The 22,007-nt window shown below is 38.5% G+C and overlaps 1 protein-coding gene across 3 annotated transcripts in view; it reads left to right on the forward strand.

The window, feature by feature from the left end:
• LOC128696374 (growth hormone-inducible transmembrane protein) overlaps positions 1-22,007 on the forward strand; it is a 31,559-nt gene continuing 9,552 nt past the window's right edge. The window contains exons 1-3 of one of the 3 annotated variants that reach the window (XM_053787621.2): positions 1-123; positions 8,227-8,444; positions 11,597-11,708. In XM_053787621.2, the coding sequence (XP_053643596.1) occupies positions 8,237-8,444; positions 11,597-11,708 (320 nt within the window). In that variant the 5' untranslated portion in view covers positions 1-123; positions 8,227-8,236. Of the gene's footprint in view, positions 172-338; positions 377-8,226; positions 8,445-11,596; positions 11,709-22,007 lie in introns of those variants that run through there. The other 2 variants (XM_053787622.2, XM_053787620.2) reach the window with 2 other exon arrangements.

Genomic DNA, 22,007 nt, shown 5'->3' on the forward strand with positions numbered 1-22,007 from the left:
GTGTTGCTAATATAATACATGTGATAGGGAGGTAAGACAGGATAATGTAGAAGCTGTCAGTGGCCTTTATAACCAAGTTGACTGTACTAGTGACTGGTGTTCTAGAAGTTGTCTTCGGCTGATGTAATTCTCTCTCGTTTTTTACTGTGTCAAGGTGTTATTAATATATATGTATGTATATATTTTACTTTATTTGGGCAGTGTAAATTTGCACTGCGTAAGCTTATTATTGTATTTTATTGGGATATTTGTTGTGTTGAAGATGAGTAGCCGTGACTACATAAACTCGTGTGTGGTTTTATAACTGGTTTATCTACTTGTTATTACGTCTTTGTAGCTACAGGAGCAGGACTATGCTCACAATATCCCGTCTTCAGTAAATAGTTCATCGTATAATTTTCTTCACATTTCGAGTCGTGGTTGAGAGCAAGATAAGGACCCCAATGAAAATAATTACATTTAACTTTTGTTGATTAAGATAAGATTTTGTTTGTATTTTTAACCCCGGAGGATAAGCCACCCAGGATAACCCAAGGAAGGCAGCGCGTCATTAAAGACTCTGTCTTGTTACCATTACGGTCATTCTTGTCCCCCAGGATGCGACCCACATCAGTCGATTAGCACCCAGGTACCTACTTGCTTGCTAGGTGAACGGGACAACAGGTGTAAGGAAACACACCCTTGCCGGGGATCGAACCATGGACACAGCGGAGTGTGAAAAGAGTATTTTAGGGGGGTTAGCCATCCAGTAAGTAGTTTATTGAAAAATTAGACACGTGTGAAACATCTGGGTAATATTATTGTAGAAGTTTTGCCATCCAGTGGCTATCAGTGCAAATTCCAGGATATAATTGTCCTGGAATTTGTATTGATAAAGCCACTGATTGGCAAAACATCTACCATAAAGATACCCAGATGTTGCACAGATGTGTAATTCTCATCCTGTATACCTGGAGACTGTTCCGGGGGTCAACAACCCCCCGGACTGGTCTGTGGCCAGGCCTCATGGTGGATCAGGGCCTGATCAACCAGGCTGTTAATGCTAGCACCATGTAATCCAACGTATAAACCACAGCCCAGCTGGTCAGGTACTAACTTTAGGTGCCTGTCCGGGGCCTGCTTGAAGACAGCCAGGGGTCTAATGGTAATCCCCCTTATGTATGCTGGGAGGCAGTTGAACAGTCTTGGGCCCCTGATACTTATTGTGTTGTCTCTTATCGTGCTAGTGACACCCCTGCTTTTCATTGGGGGATGTTGCACCGTCTGCCGAGTCTTTTGCTTTTGTAGGAAGTGATTTTTATGTGCAAGTTTGGTACTAGTCCCTCTAGGATTTTCCAGGTGTATATCCCTAGGGAGGGAGTACGGGTTTAGAAACATGAAGCATTCCCATAATTAAGGTGGTTTATCGTAGTTATGCAGTCTGTTTGTGGCTCGCTAAAAACCGAGTCATATTGGGACTTGAGTAACTCACTCGTTTCCTTGCTGTCATCTGTGTAGGACCCATCCCGTTTAAGTAGAGGCCCAATACTGGATGTTGTTCTGGGCTTTAATTTAGCATAAGAAAAGAAATACTTTGGGTTTCTTTCAATTTCATTTATTTCTTTTAGTTCTTCTCGCATTTCTTGACTCCTGTAAGATTCCTTTACCTTTACTTCGATGTTTGCTATTTCTCTGATCAGTGTCTCCCTGTGTATTGCAGATGTAGTACATGTATTGGCCACATAGAGCCACTCTGTTATTCTTTACCTTTTCCTGTATAGGGAGTGCCTTTCTCTTTCTAGTATACATCATCTCCTTTTCCTTAACCCTTTCAGGGTTTTGGCCGTACTAGTACGGCTTACGCACCAGGGTGTTTGACGTACTAGTATGCCTAAATTCTAGCGCCCTCAAATCTAGTGAGAGAAAGCTGGTAGGCTTACATATGAAAGAATGGGTCTATGTGGTCAGTGTACGCAGTATTAAAAAAATCCTGCAGCACACAGTGCGTAATGAGAAAAAAAAACTTTGACCGTGTTTTTGGATTAAAACAGTGACTTTGCACTGTATTTTCGTATGGTATTTATTGTTGTATTCTAGTTTTTCTGGTCTCATTCTATAGAATGGAAGACATATTACAGAAATCGAGATGATTTTGACTGATTTTACAATGAAAAGTACCTTGAAATTGAGCTCAAAGTAGCAGAAATGCTTGATTTTTACCAAAGATCAAAAGTAAACAAATCATGCCAAGCATCCAATGCACGTCAACTGGTGAATCTAATATTCTTTCACAAGTGCGCCGATATTATTTATACCATTTTTTACACTAATGCAGTAGTCTGCATAACGGTAAATCTTCTATTTATTGTGAGAATAAAAATTCAATGTGGAAAGCAAAAGAATGTAACAGGGGCGTTGGGACGTGACTAATGAACAGAGGAAATGTCATTTTAGTGCCAGTAATGTCTGTCTTGTTTATTCTGGACCCTATTTGGAAATTGGCATCTTTTGAAATTTGTGTGAAATTGGCAAAATTGCTAAATTCTGACCACTGTACTAGATAGTTGAAATCGGTAAATGGGTGGTTTCTTGCACTCATTCAATATAAAAAAATGGAGTTCTAGCGAAATATTCATGATTTTTGTCGACTAGTACAGTGGAATAGGCTGAAAATAGGGCTCAAAGTGGGCAAAATGCGTAAACATCGTCGAGACTGCTAACTTCGCGAGAGCATAATTCCATAAGTTTTCCATCAAATTTCATACTTTTGGTGTCATTATGACCGGGAAAAGATTCTCTATCTTTCCATAAGAAGAATTTTTTTTTTTTTTTTTTTTTGAAATTTGGGTGACCCTGAGAACAAGTCTCTGAGAGGGCCTGTCGACCCTGAAAGGGTTAAGGGAATATGCCTTGAGCATACCTCAAGTGCGACAGAGTTAATTTGTTTTAGACATAGACTAAGCAACATGGATCCTATCTCCCCAGTTTATATCATTTAGGACTTGGTTTACCTGGTCCCATGTTATGTTTTTGTTATTGAAGTTGAATTTGGTGAAGGCTCCCTCGTGACTGATAATATTTTGTTCATCTGGGGCTACCCCGCATACATGTCTGGACCTCTCTTATGTTGTGATCTGAGTATATTGTTTTTGATATGATGACATTTCGTATCAGATCATCATTGTTAGTGAAGAAGAGGTCCAGCGTATTCTCAAACCTTGTAGGCTCTGTTATTGCTGGTTTATTGTGAATTTGTTGCCAAGATTTAAAAGCTCGTTTGTGAATTTGTTGCAAAGATTTAAAAGCTCGTGTGGGTGTGTGCAAGTTTTCATCTGAGCTGCCTCCTGGTGCTTTCTCTGCTACAACATTATTTGCTTTATTCCTACATTATAGGTGCCTTAGGTTGAAATCCCCCAGGAGCAAGATGTTGAGGGCAGGAGCTGGAAGGTTTTCCAGACAGTGGTCAATTTTCAAAAACTGTTCCTGGAATTGTTGGGACGTTGCATCTGGAGGCTTGTATACAACCACAATGACCAGGTTTTGGGTCTCGATCTTTACTGCTAAAACTTCAATTACGTCATTTGAGGCATTTAGTAGTACTGAGCATATAAGCGACTCTGTGATATACAGGGCAACCCCCCTCCCCTATTACCTGTTCACTGTCACATCTGTATAGGTTGTAACCGGGGATCCACATTTCATTGTCCAAGTGATCCTTTATGTGGGTCTTTATCAAAACCATGAACATTGCATTTGACCCCGTAAGCAGTCCATGGACGAAAGGTATTTTGTTATTTGGTGCTGGCTTTAGACCCTGTATATTTGCAAAGATGAATGTCGTCGGATTGGTGGTAAGGGGGGTGTCTTTTTTTCCTGGCACTAATATCTGCCAGGAAAACAAGACTTGTCGGTATTGTATGTAGTATACCATTCATGTATAAGTACAGTGGTCCCTCGCTTTTCGTAGTTCTCGGCAATCATAAATTTTGCCAATCATAGGGGCATTTTCGTATAAACATGGACTCGCTTTTCATAGGTTGACTCACGAATAGTAGTTCGTCTGGGACGTGTACGCACGGTGTGAGCCCGGGAGGCCTCCCTACCCAGCCAGTCTGGCATTGTTTACCAGTGAGTGAAGGTCCCCTCAAGTGCTCCTACGAAATATTTCATAATATTCCACTCATTTTAGTGCTTGCAAGTACTAAATAAGCTACCATGGCTCCAAAGAAAGCTCCTAGTGCCAAGCCTGTGGTAAAGAAGGTGAGAAATATGTACAGTGACAAAGTCTTGGGCCATTTTAGGGAAGTGTTAAAGAGACGCCAGAAACAGAGCTCTGTCCATAGTTACTTTGCGAGACAGGACTAGAGTGACTCTCAAGGTGGTCCTAGTGGCATTAAGAAACAGAGAAGAGAAGCAACCCCAGAGAAGCAATTGGTACCTGAGGTGTTCCTGGAAGGGGATTCCCCTTCCAAACTGTAAACAATCCAATCTCTCTCCTCCTCCAGTCTCCCATACACTAAGAATCTCCAATAAAGGTAAGTGTTATGCTGTTAATGTTTCATTCATCATTTCCCATTGTATTGTTTATGTACTACATGTATATTTCATGTAAAAAAATGTTTTGTTTTAATACTTCTGGGTGTCAGGAACAGATTAATTGTATTTACATTATTTCTTTTGGGGAAAATTGATTCGTAAATCGTAAATTTCGTTTATAGTAACGGCTCCAGGAACGGATTAATTACGAAAAACGAGGGACCACTGTAGTTTATTTAGGCACAGGTACACATAAGTATAATTATCATACATCATCATCTTTCAACAAACCGGCCATATCCCACAGAGGCAGGGTGACCCAAAAAAAAGAAAAACAAAGGTTTCTCTTTTTAACTTAGTAATGCATAAAGGAGAAGGGGCTACTAGCCCCTTGCTCCCAGCATTTTAGTTGCCTCTTATGACACGCATGGCTTAAGGAAGAATTCTTTTCCACTTCGCCAAGGATAACCCAAAATAAGTCGGTGACTTATTTCCACGAGTCGTCAGGGACTGTCTTGTCTTTATTTCCATTGGGGGTTCTTCAGTTTTGTCCTCCAGGATGCGACCCACACCTATCGGCTAATACCAGGTACCTACTTACTGCTAGGTTAACAGGGACAGCAGGTATAAGGAAATGCCCAATGATTCCACACATGCCAGGGATTGAACCTGGACACTCAGTGTATGAGCCGAGAGCATTGCCAATCAAGCCACCTGCATTGGTAACGTATGTTAACAGTAGTGGTGTGGGAAGTTGCCAAGCCCTATAAGTACCTTGGTATCCACCAGCAACACCACTGTACTAATGTAGGGTCAAATAAGATTTTCTTTGAATTCTTAATCCCCAGGGTTAGTAATCCAGGATAACTTGCTTGAATCAGATGTCATTGGGGACTGAATTTTTTATGTTGAAAATGTTATCTAATACCAGTAAGTTAATGAGTAAGACACATGCAGCAGTTGGGTATCTTCATTGTTGAAATGTTTTGCCTACACGGTAGGCTTCTTCATTCAAATATGAGAATAAATTTGAGGCAGCAGGAGTAATGGCAAGGTAAAAATTATGTAATCAGTCCTTCAGCCTAGGAGAAATAGGTTTTGAGGTGGTCAGTCCCTCAGTCTGGAGAAGAGTTCCGTTCCATAGTCAGTTCCACATATTTACAATGGTTACTTACTAGTAATTTTATATACTACATCCTTTTGAAATCAAATGTCCTGGTAGTGAAGCGGTAGTTCGCTCACCTCGCAACCGTAAAGGACATGGGGTTGATTCTTGGACAAGGCTGCCCCTGTTACCTGCTATGCAGACTATGAGTTTCAAATTATTGTATATCTTTGTATAATCATTAGCTGCTGATGCTGCTATTATTATTATTATTATTATTTTCAACATGCCAGCTGTCTCCCATCAAGGCAGGGTGACCCAAAAGAGAAAGAAATATTTTCATCATCATTCAACACTCACCATCATTCACATAAAATCACTGTCTCTGCACAGGCACTCAGATACAGCAGTTTAGATGTCACTCCAAACAGCCAATATCCCAAATCTCTCATTTAAAGTGCAGGCATTGTACATCCCACCTCCAGGACTCAAGTCTAGCTAACCGGTTTCCCTGAATCCCTTCACTAAATTCAGCGGAACCCAGGATTTCGGCTGTAATCCATTCCAGAAGGTCGGCCTAAATCTGAAAAGGCCAAAAACCGAAGTAATATTTCCCATAAGAATTAATGTGAATACAATTAATCCTTTCCAGACACCCAAAAATATTAACAAAAAATGCATTTTTTAAAGATTAACTATAGTTTTACATACAGAAAACAATGAGAAATAAATATAAAACACAAATTTTAATGATAAATGAACATTACATACCTTTATTGAAGACTCTTGTTGGCTTACTGAAGAAGGCGAGAAGGGGAGAGGGAGTTGGGGTTATTGTTTGGAAGGGAAATCCCCCTCCACAAGGACTTCAGGTATCGGGTCCCTATCCGGGGTTATTTCCCTTCTTTGCCTTTTACTAGCACTAGGACCAGCTTGAGTCACTGCACCCCTGTTGCACAAAAAAACTGTCCGGAGAGGTTTGTTTCTGGCATCTCTCTAAGACTTGCCTGAAGTGGGACAAGGTTTTGTCACTTTTTTTTTATCAAAGGGCTGGCACTAGGAACTTTCTGTGGGCCCATGGTGGCTTATTTGGAAGTAGCACTCAATAAACAACCACAAAAAACAATGGTTTGTAACAAACTGTTTGGATGAATTCGCAGAGCATTGCTCACTCACCAAGAGACACAGCCAGACTGACTCACGCACGTGGCGGAGTGGCGGGCGGACATGTCCAATACAGCCGATTTCCAAGTTGCCAGCCGAAATCCAGGATAGAATTTCGGCCAAAAAAGTGACCAAAATCCGATTTGGCCAATATCCGCACCAGCCAATATCTGGGGGTCCACTGTATTACCCTGCTCACATTCAGCAGCTTGTCAGGTCCCAAAAATCATTTGATTTACTCCTATCTAACATGCTCACACATGTCTGCTGCATGTCCATGCCCCTTGTGAATGAGATCTTTGGGTAAAGCACTAAACAGAATGCAATTGAGTCACACAATGAATTTTGTGCTTTATATTAACAATGTTATAGGCCATAGGTTGGTAGACAGCAACCGCCCAGGGAGGTACTACCGTCCTACCAAATGAGTGTAAAATGAAGGCCTGTAATTGTTTTACATGATGGTAGGATTGCTGGTGTCCATTTTTTGTCTCATAAACATGCAAGGTTTCAGGTATGTCTTGCTACTTCTATTTACACTTAGGTCACACTACACATACATGTACAAGCATATATATATATACACAACCCTCTGGGTTTTCTTCTATTTTCTTTCTAATTCTTGTTCTTGTTTATTTCCTCTTATCTCCATGGGGAAGTGGAACAGAATTCTTCCTCTGTAAGCCATGCGTGTCGTAAGAGGCGACTAAAATGCCGGGAGCAAGGGGCTAGTAACCCCTTCTCCTGTATATATTACTAAATTTAAAAGGAGAAACTTCAGTTTTTTGTTTTGGGCCACCCCACCTCAGTGGGATACGGCTGGTACGTTGAAAGAAGAAGACACAACCCTCTGGGTTTTCTTCTATTTTCTTACTAGTTCTTATTCTTGTTTATTTCCTCTTATCTCCATGGGGAAGTGGAACAGAATTCTTCCTCCGTAAGCTATGCATGTTGTAAGAGGCAACAAAAATGCCAGGAGCAAGGGGCTAGTAACCCCTTCTCCTGTATAAATTACTAAATTTAAAAAGAGAAACTTTTGTTTTTCTTTTTGGGCCACCCTGCCTTGGTGGGATACGGCCGGTTTGTTGAAAGAAAAAAAATTAACAATGTGTAGATGGTGGGGTGAAGTGGGAGCAAACCTGGAGGTTGTATTGTACTGGAGAACTTTATTTAGTCCTGCTGTTCATCAGTTTTTTCTGATTCATTATCATTAATTATCATTATTATTGTATTCTTGGGGAGTGTTAAACTTGTAGAGGTCATGGAAGGTAATCAAGTTGCTCCAAGTTAAGGACTGTAATTGCATAAAGTGAGACTGATCAAGAGGAAATTCTACACAAGTTCTTCACATGGATGGAAGTTAAGGGCAAATTTTTATTTAAGGTTGGTGCTTCAATCTATTAAAGATTTAATGGAGTGATATACAATATTTATATTTTCAGTATTTTCAACATGTTGGCTGCAAGATTGTCAACAGTGGGTACTACTTGTACCAGAGGATTCTTGCGGTTATCTGTGGTGGCAACGCCAAAATCGCCATTTATGCCATTGACAAGACAGTACAAAGGTGATGGGCGAAGCTTCACACGAAGGTCAAGGATTCGGGAAGTGCAGGCACAGACCATAGAAGCAACTAAGACCGTCAAAGGTAAAATTGGACGTAAGTATCAGACCCCTGGTTTTGTTCTTGGAATATTTTAACATCTTTCTGTAAAAAATGAAAGCTGGCAATAAAAATGATTATTTACTAAAAAGAAATCAAATGGAGAGGATCCATCGAACACCTGACATACAGGTACAACAGTCTTTTGAACCTGATAAAGCTTCCTTTATGGAAGATTTTTAGGGTAGTGCAAATGAAGTTGTGAATTAAAGTGAAAGTACAGAACTCTCCACTTTTTTGTGTGTACTGGACTTCATGTTAAAACCTCTACATTTAACCCTTTCAGGGTCCGTCCCGTAGATCTACGGCTTTACGGTGAGTGTCCAAACCGTAGATCTATGCCATGAGCTCAGCTCACTCTGATAAACTGTGAGTGGTACATTTGGGCCTAGATATGAGAGAATACATCTATGTGGTATGTGTGCACCACATAAAACAGATCCTGCAGCACACTGTGTATAATGAGAGAAAAAACTGAAATCATGATTTTTCGATTAAAACAGCGACTTTGCAGTGTTTTTTCGTATGTTTTTTATAGTTGTATTTGCGATTTCTTGGTCTCATTTGATAGAATGGAAGACATATTACAGAAATAGAGATGATTTTGATTGGTTTTAGCACTGGAAATGGCTTGAAACTGAGCTCAAAGTAGCGGAAATGTTAAATTTTTGCCGATATTCAAGAGTAAACAAACGACCTCACACATCTAATAAACGTCAGCTGGTGGGTCTAATATACATTCACAAATATGGTGATGATATTTATACAATTATTACAGTATTGCATAACAGTAAATCTTCTATTTTTTGGTGTGAATAAAAATTCATTATGTGAATAAAAAATCAAAATGGAATTTATTTGTAAAGCCTCAAAATGTAACTAATGAACAGAGGAAATGTTAGTTTAGTTCCAGGAATACCTACATTGTTTATTCTGGAGCCTATTTTGAAATTGGAATATTTTGAACTTTGTGTTAAATTGGCCAAATTAACAATTTCCGATCACTTTATTTTGTAGTTGAAACAGTTGATTTGGCGATTTCTTGTGCTCAATCGATAGAATAGAAGTAATACTAGTGAAATAGCTAAGAATTTGGTTGATTGGAATAATGTAATTGGCCTAAAATGGGAGTCAAAATCGGCAAAATCGCCGACTCGTAAATATCGCTGACACATCAAAATTCGCGAGAGCATAATTTCGTCAATTTTCCACCAAATTTCGTACTTTTTGTTTTATTACCTTCACAAAAAGATTCTCTACGATTTCATAAGAAAAAATAACATTTTTTTTTTTTAAATTCTTGGACACTGGTGCGTGACTTCAGATTTTGGCCTTGGACCCTGAAAGGGTTAATTAGGCAATTTGACTCTTAACCCTTTCAGGGTCGCCAGGCCCTCTCCGAGACTTGTTCTCAGGGTCCCCAAATTTAAAAAAAAAAAAATAATTTTTTCTTATGAAAAGATAGATAATCTTTTCCCGATCATAATGACACCAAAAGTATGAAATTTGATGGAAAACTTACGGAATTATGCTCTTGCGAAGTTAGCGGTCTCGACGATGTTTACGCATCAGTGATTTTGCCCACTTTGAGCCCTATTTTCGGCCAACTCTAGTGTGCTAGTGGACAAAAATTATAACTGTTTTGCCAGAACTCCATTTTTTCTATCAAATGAGTACAAGAAACCACCCATTTACCAATTTCAACTATCCAATAAAGTGGTCAGAATTTAGCAATTTTGCCAATTTCACACAAATTTCAAAAGATGCCAATTTCCGAATAGGGTCCAGAATAAACAAGAAAGACATTCCTGGTACTAAAATAACAAGTTCTCTGTTCGTTAGTCACATCCCCAGGCCCCTCTTATATTTCTTTGGCTTTCCACTTTGAATTTTTATTCTTACAAAAAATAGAAGATTTACTGTTATGCAGACTACTGCATTAGTGTAGAAATGGTATAAATAATATCAGCGCACTTGTGAAAGAATATTAGACTCACCAGTTGACCTGTATTGGACGCTTGGCATGATTTGTTTACTTTTGAACTTTGGTAAAAATCTAACATTTATGCTACTTTGAGCTCAGTTTCAATCTACTTTTCATTGTAAAACCAGTCAAAATATTCTCAATTTCTGTAATATGTCTTCCATTCTATAAAATGAGACCAGGAAAACTAGAATACAACAATAAATACCATTCAAAAATACAGTGCAAAGTCACAGTTTTAATCCAAAAACACTTTTTTTTTATTTTTTATTTTTTTTCATTATGCACTGCTGCAGGATTTTTTTAATACTGCGTACACTGACCACATAGTCCCATTGTTTCATATGTAGGCCTACCAGCTTTCTCTCACTAGATTTGAGGGCGCTAGAATTTAGGTGTACTAGTACGTAAAAAACCCTGGGGCATAAGCCGTACTAGTACGGCCGAAACCCTGAAAGGGTTTTAAAATGTAATTTTAGTCAAAATATTTTAAGTTTAGTGTTAAACAGGACATAGTCTGAAAATGCATAAATTATCATAATTTTAATCAAAACTGCTCTTAAAATTGCATTGAAAAGGAAAATTTATTAAGTTAATTTATCCTGAAATGCATTTTGGTTGATTGAAGTATTCTCCCAGTTGAGCAAAGATTAACAAAGACCCTAAACAAGAGGACAAGGTAAATTGTGATTTTTCCAGGGTTAATTTATGTGTGCGTCTTGTCCACTTCACTTCAGGCATTCCCAGTGCTTTAGATGTTTGATTGAATCTAAGATGTATGTATAGTAGAACCCCCGTATCCACTGATTTGGTATCCATGGTTTCAGTTATTCACGGTTTACTGTGGCCCAAAAATACTTCTTAATTTTGCATAATAATGACTCCAAAGTACAGAAGCTTAAGAGAAATCGTGAAGTGCTTCCCATTAGTGAAAAATGATAATTCTCCACTTATTGTGCATAATTTAACAATTTAAACTTTATATTAGGTATGTATAGGTCTTGTATATAATGTTTGCTACTATCCACGGTTTCGGCATCTGCGGCAGGTCCTTGGAATGCATCACCCTGCGGATATGGGGGCCATACTGTATTTAATTTCTAGTCAAATTTTCCTAATACAGCATAGGTAACGTGTAATTAATGTATTTACTATAAACTTTCAGCAATGGAGGTGGGACAAATTGCTGCTGCTGGAGGTGCTGTAGTGGGCATGGGTGCACTCTGTTACTATGGTCTTGGCATGTCCAATGAGCCTGGAGCCATTGATCGTATGGTGTAAGTTTAAGATGCTCCATCTTGGTCCACTTATGTGTGTACACAGTAAACCTTTCCTTTGGCTCCCACTGTAAAACTTTTGATGAGGCCTGGTGGCCCATCTGGATACAACCGACATGCATTCACATCCATTACTTCTCTCTGTTCTCACTCTTTAATATCGGCTTGTGGCTCTGCTCTGCAAGCTGATGTTCTCATGTTTCACCTTCAGGCATGTTGATCCAGGTTCCATTTAGTTATTTACAAGCAGGATATGCTTACATAAAAAACTACTATTTTCAACAGTTGCTTACTCTATACTAGTATCGTGTATTTACCTATGTTCAGGGTCAGGTATTCAGGTCTATGCATTGCAGATTTGTGCAGGTTATACAGTGGAACCTCGGTTTTCGTATGCCCTAGTTTGTATGTAAAACTATAGTTATTCTCTATAAAATGTATTTTTTGTTAATATTTTTTGGGTGTCTGGAACGGAGTAATTGAATTTACATTATTTCTTATGGGAAATATTGCTTCTGTGTTCGTACAATTCGGTTCATCATCAGACCTTTTTCAAACAGATAAATCACGAAAACAGAGGTTCCACTGTATATGTACAGTAGGGCCCCGCTTTACTGTGTTTCACTTTATGGCGTTCCGCTAATACAGCGATGTCAAATTATGACCAAAATTTGCTATACGGCAAGTGGTCTTTCAAATACGGCACGCCCCACCTGGTTTGTTTACATTCTCCGTGACCACATCTATTATGTCAGGAAACTTTCCAAAATTTCAAGCGTTTTAACCCTTTGACTATCGCAACCCCCAATCCTGAGGTGTCTCCTGGTGTCGCAAGATTTAAAAAAAAAAAAATAATTTTTTCTTATGAAATGATAGAGAATCTTTTCCCGATTGTAATGACCCCAAAAAACGTAATTTGATGGAAAACTGACGGAATTATGCTCTAGCGAAGTTAGCGACCTCGGCGATATTTACAAATTGGCGATTTCGCCCACTTTGAGCCTTATTTTCGGCTAATTCCCTTGTTCCAGTCGACCAAACTCAGCTATTTCTTTAGAACTCCATTTTTTCTATCGATTGAATACAAGAAACTGCCCATTTACCGATTTCAACTACCCAATAATGTGGTCAGAAATTTGCAATTTGGCCAATTTCACGAAAATTAAAAAAATATGACAATTTCAAAATAAGGACCAGAATGAACAATGCAGACATTCCTGGCTCTAAAATAACATTTTCTTTGTTCATCAGTCATGTCTCCAGGCCCCTGTGATATTACTCTTGCTTTTTATTTTGAAATTTTATTCAAACAAAAAATAGGAGATTTACTGTTATGCAGACTACTGCAATACTGTAATAAGGGTGGCCCGGTGGCCTGGTGGCTAAAGCTCCCGCTTCACACACGGAGGGCCCGGGTTCGATTCCCGGCGGGTGGAAACATTTCGACACGTTTCCTTACACCTATTGTCCTGTTCACCTAGCAGCAAATAGGTACCTGGGTGTTAGTCGACTGGTGTGGGTCGCATCCTGGGGGACAAGATTAAGGACCCCAATGGAAATAAGTTAGACAGTCCTCGGTGACGCACTGACTTTCTTGGGTTATCCTGGGTGGCTAACCCTCCGGGGTTAAAAATCCGAACGAAATCTCTCTCTCTTACATCAACCCATTCATGACTGCATATTAGAATGGCTATTTGGACATTTATTGGACAATGACATCATTTGTTTACTTTTGAACATTGGCAAAAATCAAACATTTCCCATACTTTGTGCTCCATTTCCAGGTTCTTTTTATAGTAAAATTAATCAAAATCGCCTCTATTTCTGTAATATAGTTTCCATTCTATCAAATGAGACCAAGAAAACTAGAATACAACAACAAATACTATACGAAAATAGACCACAAAGTCGGCATTTTAATTAAAAAAACGGTCGGATTTTTTTTCTCATTATGCACTGCGTGCTCCAGGATTTTTTTTATATGGTGCACACTGACCACACAGACCCATTCTCTCACATGTGGGCCTACCAGCTTTCTCCTGCCTGATTTGAAGCCGCTAGAATTTATGAGTATATATACGTCAAACACGGTACCTCGTCAACGTATATATACGGCCGCGACAGTCAAAGGGTTAACCCTTTCAGGGTCCGTCCCGTAGATCTACGGCTTTACGTTCAGGGTCCAAACCGTAGATCTACGCCATGAGCTCAGCTCACTCTGATAAACTGCGAGTGGTACATTTGGGCCTAGATATGAGAGAATACATCTATGTGGTATGTGTGCACCACATAAAACAGATCCTGCAGCACACTGTGTATAATGAGAGAAAAAAAATGAAATCATGATTTTTCGATTAAAACAGCAACTTTGCAGTGTTTTTTCGTATGTTTTTTATAGATGTATTTGCGATTTCTTGGTCTCATTTGATAGAATGGAAGACATATTACAGAAATAGAGATGATTTTGATTGGTTTTAGCACTGGAAATGGCTTGAAACTGAGCTCAAAGTAGCAGAAATGTTAAATTTTTGCCGATATTCAAGAGTAAACAAACGACCTCACACGTCTAATACACGTCAGCTGGTGGGTCTAATATACATTCACAAATATGGTGATGATATTTATACAATCATTACAGTATTGCATAACAGTAAATCTTCTATTTTTTGGTGTGAATAAAAATTCATTATGTGAATAAAAAATCAAAATGGAATTTATTTGTAAAGCCTCAAAACATAACTAATGAACAGAGGAAATGTTAGTTTAGTGCCAGGAATACCTACATTGTTCATTCTGGACCCTATTTTGAAATTGGAATATTTTGAACTTTGTGTTAAATTGGCCAAATTAACAATTTCCGATCACTTTATTTTGTAGTTGAAACAGTTGACTTGGCAATTTCTTGTGCTCAATCGATAGAATAGAAGTAATACTAGTGAAATAGCTAAGAATTTGGTTGATTGGAATAATGTAATTGGCCTAAAATGGGAGTCAAAGTCGGCAAAATCGCCGATTCGTAAATATCGCTGACACATCAAAATTCGCGAGAGCATAATTTCGTCAATTTTCCACCAAATTTCGTACTTTTTGTTTTATTACCTTCACAAAAAGATTCTCTACGATTTCATAAGAAAAAATAACAATTTTTTTTTTTTAAAATTCTTGGACACTGGTGCGTGACTCCAGATTTGGGCCTTGGACCCTGAAAGGGTTAAATGGCTAAGAGTCTCTCTACTCGTGATGCCAATACTACGTAATAATAATAATCACTCTTGTGCACACTAAATGTCTTATTTTACATTAATATAGACATTTTCATTAATCCATCTATGATATTTTCCTCAAAATTATATATGAAACCCGTTACATAGCATATAAACATGATACATACACTCACGGAATAAAAATTGATGCAAATATGAGATTTGTTTACAAAGCGGCTGTGTAGGTAATGTCGTAAGAATTACGTTTTCTCTAGTCAGACTGGGGGATAACTGTAGAAAAATATTCTTTTCGTATGCCTTCACTCTATATATAAAAGTTCACGACCCTTGTGGGTTTTGTGGTTTTTTTTTTTTTTTTTTTTTTTTTTTTAACAAGTTGGCCGTCTCCCACCGAGGCAGGGTGACCCAAAAAGAAAGAAAACCCCAAAAAAGAAAAAAAAAATTCATCATTATTCAACACTTTCACCTCACTCACACATAATCACTGTTTTTGCAGAGGTGCCCAGGATACAACAGTTTAGAAGTATATACATTTAAAAATACACAATATATCCCTCCAAACTGCCAATATCTCGAACCCCTCCATTAGAGTGCAGGCATTGTCCTTCCCATTTCCAAGACTCGAGTCCGGTTATATAAAATAACTGGTTTCCCTGAATCCCTTCACTAAATATTACCCTGCTCACACTCCAACAGCTCATCAGGTCCCAAATACCATTTGTCTCCATTCACTCCTATCTAACACGCTCATGCACGCTTGCTGGAAGTACAAACCCCTCGCCCACAACACCTCCTTTACCCTCTCCCTCCAACCTTTTCGAGGACGACTCCTACCCCGCCTTCCTTCCCCTACAGATTTATACGCTCTGCATGTCATTCTGCTTTGATCCATTCTCTCTAAATGACCAAACCACCTCAACAAACCCTCTTCAGCCCTCTGACTAATACTTTTATTAACTCCACACATTCTCATAATTTCCACACTCCGAATTTTCTGCATAATATTTACACCACACATTGCCCTTAGACAGGACATCTCCACTGCCTCCAACCGCCTCCTCGTTGCTGCATTTACAACCCAAGCTTCACACCCATATAAGAGTGTTGGTACTACTATACTTTCATACATTCCCTTCTTTGCCTCCATAGATAACATTTTTTGCCTCCACATATACCTCAATGCACCACTCACCTTTTTTCCTTCATCAATTCTATGATTAACCTCATCCTTGATAAATCCATCCACTGACACGTCAACTCCCAAATATCTGAAAACATTCACTTCTTCCATACTCCTCCTCCCCAGTTTGATAGCCAGTTTTTCTTTATCTAAATCATTTGATATTCTCATCACCTTACTCTTTTCTATGTTCACTTTCAACTTTCTACCTTTACACACACTCCCAAATTCGTCCACTAACCTTTGCAATTTTTCTTTAGAATCTCTCATAAGCACAGTATCATCAGCAAAAAGTAACTGTGTCACTTCCCATTTTGTATTTAATTCCCCATAATTTAATCCCACCCCTCTCCCGAACACCCTAGCATTTACTTCTTTTACAACCCATCTATAAATATATTAAACAACCATGGTGACATTACACATCCCTGTCTAAGACCTACTTTTACTGGGAAATAGTCTCCCTCTCTTCTACACACCCTAACCTGAGCCTCACTATCCTCATAAAAACTCTTTACAGCATTTAGTAACTTACCACCTATTCCTTATACTTGCAACATCTGCCACATTGCTTCCCTATCCACTCCCTATCCCTTTCTTCGTCGACATTTAAAAGTTCCTCAAAATATTCTCTCCATCTACCCAAAACCTCCATCTCCCCATCTGCTAACTTCCCTACTCTGTTTTTAACTGACAAATCCATTTGTTCCCTAGGCTTTCTTAACTTGCTTAACTCCAAATTATTATTTTTTTTTTTCATTAAAATTTCTTGACAGTACACCTCCCACTCTACCATCTGCTCTCCTTTTGCACTCTCTCACGACATTCTTCACCTTTCTTTTACTCTCTATATACTCTGCTTTTCTTATAACACTTCTGCTTTGTAAATACCTCTCATAAGCTACCTTTTTCTTTTATCACACCCTTTACTTCATCATTCCACCAATCACTCCTCTTTCCTCCTGCACCCACCCTCCTATAACCACAAACTTGTGCCCCACATTCTAATACTGCATTTTTAAAACTATTCCAACCCTCTTCAACCCCCCCACTACTCATACCTGCACCAGCCCACCTTTCTGCCAATAGTTGCTTATATTTCACCCAGACTTCCTCCTGCCTTAGTTTATGCACTTTCACCTCCCTCTTACTTGTTGTTGCCATATTCCTCCTATCCCATCTACCTCTTACTCTAACTGTAGCTACAACTAGATAATGATCCGATATATCAGTTGCCCCTCTATAAACGTGTACATCGTGGAGCCTACCCATCAACCTTTTATCCACCAATGCATAATCTAACAAACTACTTTCATTATGTGCTACATCATACCTTGTATATTTATTTATCCTCTTTTTCATAAAATATGTATTACTTATTACCAAACCTCTTTCTACACATAGCTCAATTAAAGGCTCCCCATTTTCATTTACCCCTGGCACCCCAAATTTACCTACTACTCCCTCCACAACATTTTTACCCACTTTAGCATTAAAATCCCCAACCACAAGTGCTCTCACACTCGGTTCAAAACTCCCCACGCATTCACTCAACATTTCCCAAAATCTCTCTCTCTTCCCCAGGTGCATACACGCTTACTATAACCCACTTCTCACATCCAACCTTTATTTTACTCCACATAATCCTTGAATTAATACATTTATAGTCCCTCTTTTCCTGCCATAGCTTATCCTTCAACATTATTGCTACTCCTTCTTTAGCTCTAACTCTATTAGAAACCCCTGACCTAATCCCATTTATTCCTTTCCACTGAAACTCGCCCACCCCCTTCAGCTTTGTTTCACTTAAAGCCAGGACATCCAGCTTCTTCTCATTCATAACATCCACAATCATCTCTTTCTTATCATTCGCACAACATCCTCACACATTCAGACTTCCCACTTTGACAATTTTCTTCTTATTCTTTTCAGTAATTATTACAGGAAAAGGTGTTACTAGCCCATTGTTCCCGGCATTTTAGTTGACTTTTACAACACGCATGGCTTACGGAGGAAAGATTCTTATTCCACTTCCCCATGGATATAAAAGGAAAAGTAATTAGAACAAGAACTAAGATAAAATCAAAGAAAACTCGGATGAGTGTGTATAAATAAATGTGTAGTGTGACCTAAGTGTAAGTAGAAGTAGCAAGACGTACCTGTAATCTTGCACATTTATGAGACAGACAAAAGACACCAGCAATCCTACCATCATGTAAAACAATTGCAGGCTTTCGTTTTACTCGCTTGGCAGAACGGTAGTACATTCCTGGGTAGTTGCTAATAATAATAATAATGATAATAATAATAATAATAATAATAATAATATCTTCATTCACTCTAAAAATAATGTGTTGCTGTTTGTTTATTCTATACTAACTTTTACACAATGTAAGAGTATTGGTATTATGAGGTAATTATTATAATAAAAAAAATATTGAGGTAAATGTTTTACAAACTCTTACAAACGTACATGAATGAACTAAAAGTAGGCACACATTAATATGCATTTATTTCGCCTGACCAAGTGATCGCCAACTACCTGTTCAGTTTGTATTTTTACATTCGTTAACTACTTGGCTCTCATTGACGATGGCGTCTAAGCTTAGTTGTGATAAAAAGGAGTCGTAAGCCTCTTGCTTTAAGTGCCAAGTTAGAGGATGATGGTGTGCCATTCTGATATTATTCAGTAAACACCCTGCCACTCACCTCTCACACATTAATATTGTATTAATATTTTAAGGTGAGTAATAAGTGTGTGTATCTTACCTTTTATTGTGTTTTTAATGCCTATTTCTATTGCTAACTTAATATAAGTTAGTGTAAACTTGTTGTCTGGCATTTATTGCATATTTTATATGTGCTCTGATAATAATACTTGTGGACCTGTGTGGTAGCTGGGCGGAGGGACAACATTACGTTTTCTCTGCTCAGCCACCAAAGAAAAAGTGTATGAATCTGCGTTTGGCCCAGCCACTCCCACACTCCGCTTTTGTTTATAATTTTCGGCATGAATTATTCATTACTTCTCCCTTCGTTTATGATGGCATCTAAAGGCCATTGTTAGAAACGATTAAATTCAGTGAACAAGGTATGTCGATGCTAATAATATGGCCCTGGGCCACAGTGTAGGTAGCCGGTAGGTGTAGCTCAAGCGGGCTACACCTACCGGCTACCTACACTGACTTCCTACAAATAAATACTACTCGCCTTTCTTCCTATATTAAGACTACACATATTTTAAGGTAAATAGTGAGTGTACTGTATGTGTATTTTAACTCTCTGGGATGTTTTAAATATCATATATTAAGTATGAGACAGGGAGCCAGGGCTGCCTACACCTGACTTCCTACAAATAAGTACTACTCACCTCTCTCCCTACATTAAGATTACAAATACTTTAAGATAAGTAATGAATGTAAAGTGAATGTATTTTACTTTGTGTGTTTTTAATGCCTAGTTCTATTACTAACTTAATATAATTTAGTGTAAACTTGTTGTCTGGCATTTATATGCATTTATAAATGGAAAAAATGGCGTTCTGCCTTCCGGCGATGTCTGCTTTCCAGCGACAGCCTGAAACCTAACCCACCGTATAAGTGGGGCCCTACTGTATATATATTTTTTTTTAACGAACTGACTATCCCACTGAGGCAGGGTGACTTAAAAAAAAAAGTTTTTCTTAAATCTAGCAATTTATACAAGAGAAAGGATTACTAACCCTTTGCTCCCAGCATTTTAGTGGCATCTTGCGGCAGTCAAGTTATAGTTCTATTATTATATGTTATGAATGATTAGTTAGTTTTTCTGAACACAAGTTTGATTTGGGCCATCACTCATGACTATTAGCTTTTGCACATGATCAGCCAGAGAAACTCTGCAAGATGCCAGGCTTATAAGCTTGGGTTAGTCCAAACTGCCTCTCCCATTAGAGTTCTAGACTATGACTTGAATATTAAGACTCCTGCCTCCAATTTCCAGTTGCTATTAGCACAGCTCCAGGTTGGCAACAAGGGCCCCATTGCAGAATACTGTGGAGGTTTTCAAATGGGAAAAATAAATTTGTATGACCTTTGGAAATCCTCCTCCTCCAGCTATTGTTTCCTAGTTTATTGGCTATAGTCCTGTAGGTGCAGTATGTGAGCAGGCAGATATTAAGTTGTTAAATAGTGCCTGATAATCCTGAGTATGTCTTGAAGCGAGTAATGGGTGTGACTGTGTTGGGTGTGTTACAGGTAGGCCAAATGGCACTACCACAGCAGTGTGCTGTTCATATTTCAAAATGTGTATTATGTCAGGCTTTATTACTATATGGTATTGTTGAGGTCGAAAATATAATTTAGCGTTTAGATGAGTAAGACATACACAACAGTTGGGTATCTCTTTTGTCTACCTCTGCTGTCCCCAATATTTAAGTCACCTCTGTATTCATCTGAAGCCTACAGAGCAGGTAAAACATTTCAGTACTAAAGCTACCCAGCTGTTGTGCCTTGCTTATCCACTTGGTGCTGTCACTATGGTTACCAAGTTACTATTCAATCTGGCTTGTTAACCATTTTGGGTTTGGTCCCGAAATATTATGGCTTTGGAGCCAGGGTTGGTCCCTTAATACTACGCCAAAATTCTAGCAGCTTCCAATCTTGTGGGAGAAAGCTGGTAGGCCTACATATGAGAGAATGGGTCTGCATGGTCAGTGTATGCAGTATAAAAAATCCTACAGCACACGTTGCATAATGAGAAAAAAAACTGCAACCATGTTTTTGGTGTAAAACGGCAACTTTGTGGCGTATTTTCGTATGGTTTTTATGGTTGTATTCTCTGTTTCTTGGTCTCATTGATAAAATGGAAAATATATTACAGAAATAGATGATTTTGAATGGTTTGCAGACTAAGAGTAGCTTGAAATTGAGCTCAGAGTAGCGGAAATGTTCGATTTTCGCTGATAGAGTAAACAAAACACGTCACACGTCCAATGTGTGTCAACTGGCCAGTCTAATATACACTCATGAATGCATTGATATTATTTATACAGATATTACCATTATGCAGTAGTCTGAATAAAAATTCAGTCTGAAAAGCAAGTATAACATAAGAGGGGCCTGGAGACATGACTAATGAACAGAGGAAATGTTATTTTAGTGCAAAGAATGTCTACATTATTTATTCTGGACCCTATTTTGAAATTGTCCTTTCTTGAATTTTTTGTGAGATTGGCCAAATAGTAATTTCTGATCACTTTATTGGGTCATTGAAATAGGTAAATGTACTCAGTCAATAGAATGATAGGAGTTCTAGCTAAGCAACTATGAGTTTGGTCGACTGGAACAATGTAATTGGCCCAAAATAGGGCTCAAATTGGGTGAAGTCGCCGATGTGTAAATATTGCCGAGAATGCTATGCAACTTCTTGAGAGCATAAGTCCATAAGTTTTCCATCAAATTTCATGCTTTGGTTTCACTACCTTTGAAAAAAACATCATTTCGTAAGAATTTTTTTTTAAATTCTTCGACACTGGGAGAAAGTGAGCAGGGGTCTCGACCCTTAACCCTTTCAGGGTCGAGAGGCCCTCTCTTAAACTCGTTCTCAGGGTTGAAAATTTTTTTGGAAAAAAATAATTATTTTTTCTAATGAAATGATAATCGTTTCCCGATCATAATGACACCAAAAGTACGAAATTTGATGGAAAACTTATGGAATTATGCTCTCGCGAAGTTAGCTGTCTTGACGATGTTCATGCATTGGCGATTTCGCCCATTTTGAGCCCTATTTTCGGCCAATTCCTGTGTACCAGTCGATAAAAATCACATTTATTTCGCTAGAACTCCATTTTTTCTATCGAATGAGTACAAGAAATCACCCATTTACCAATTTCAACTATCCAATAAAGTGGTTAGA

The sequence above is a fragment of the Cherax quadricarinatus genome, chromosome 39 (genome assembly GCF_038502225.1).
Source record: "Cherax quadricarinatus isolate ZL_2023a chromosome 39, ASM3850222v1, whole genome shotgun sequence".
Classification (NCBI taxonomy): domain Eukaryota; kingdom Metazoa; phylum Arthropoda; class Malacostraca; order Decapoda; family Parastacidae; genus Cherax; species Cherax quadricarinatus.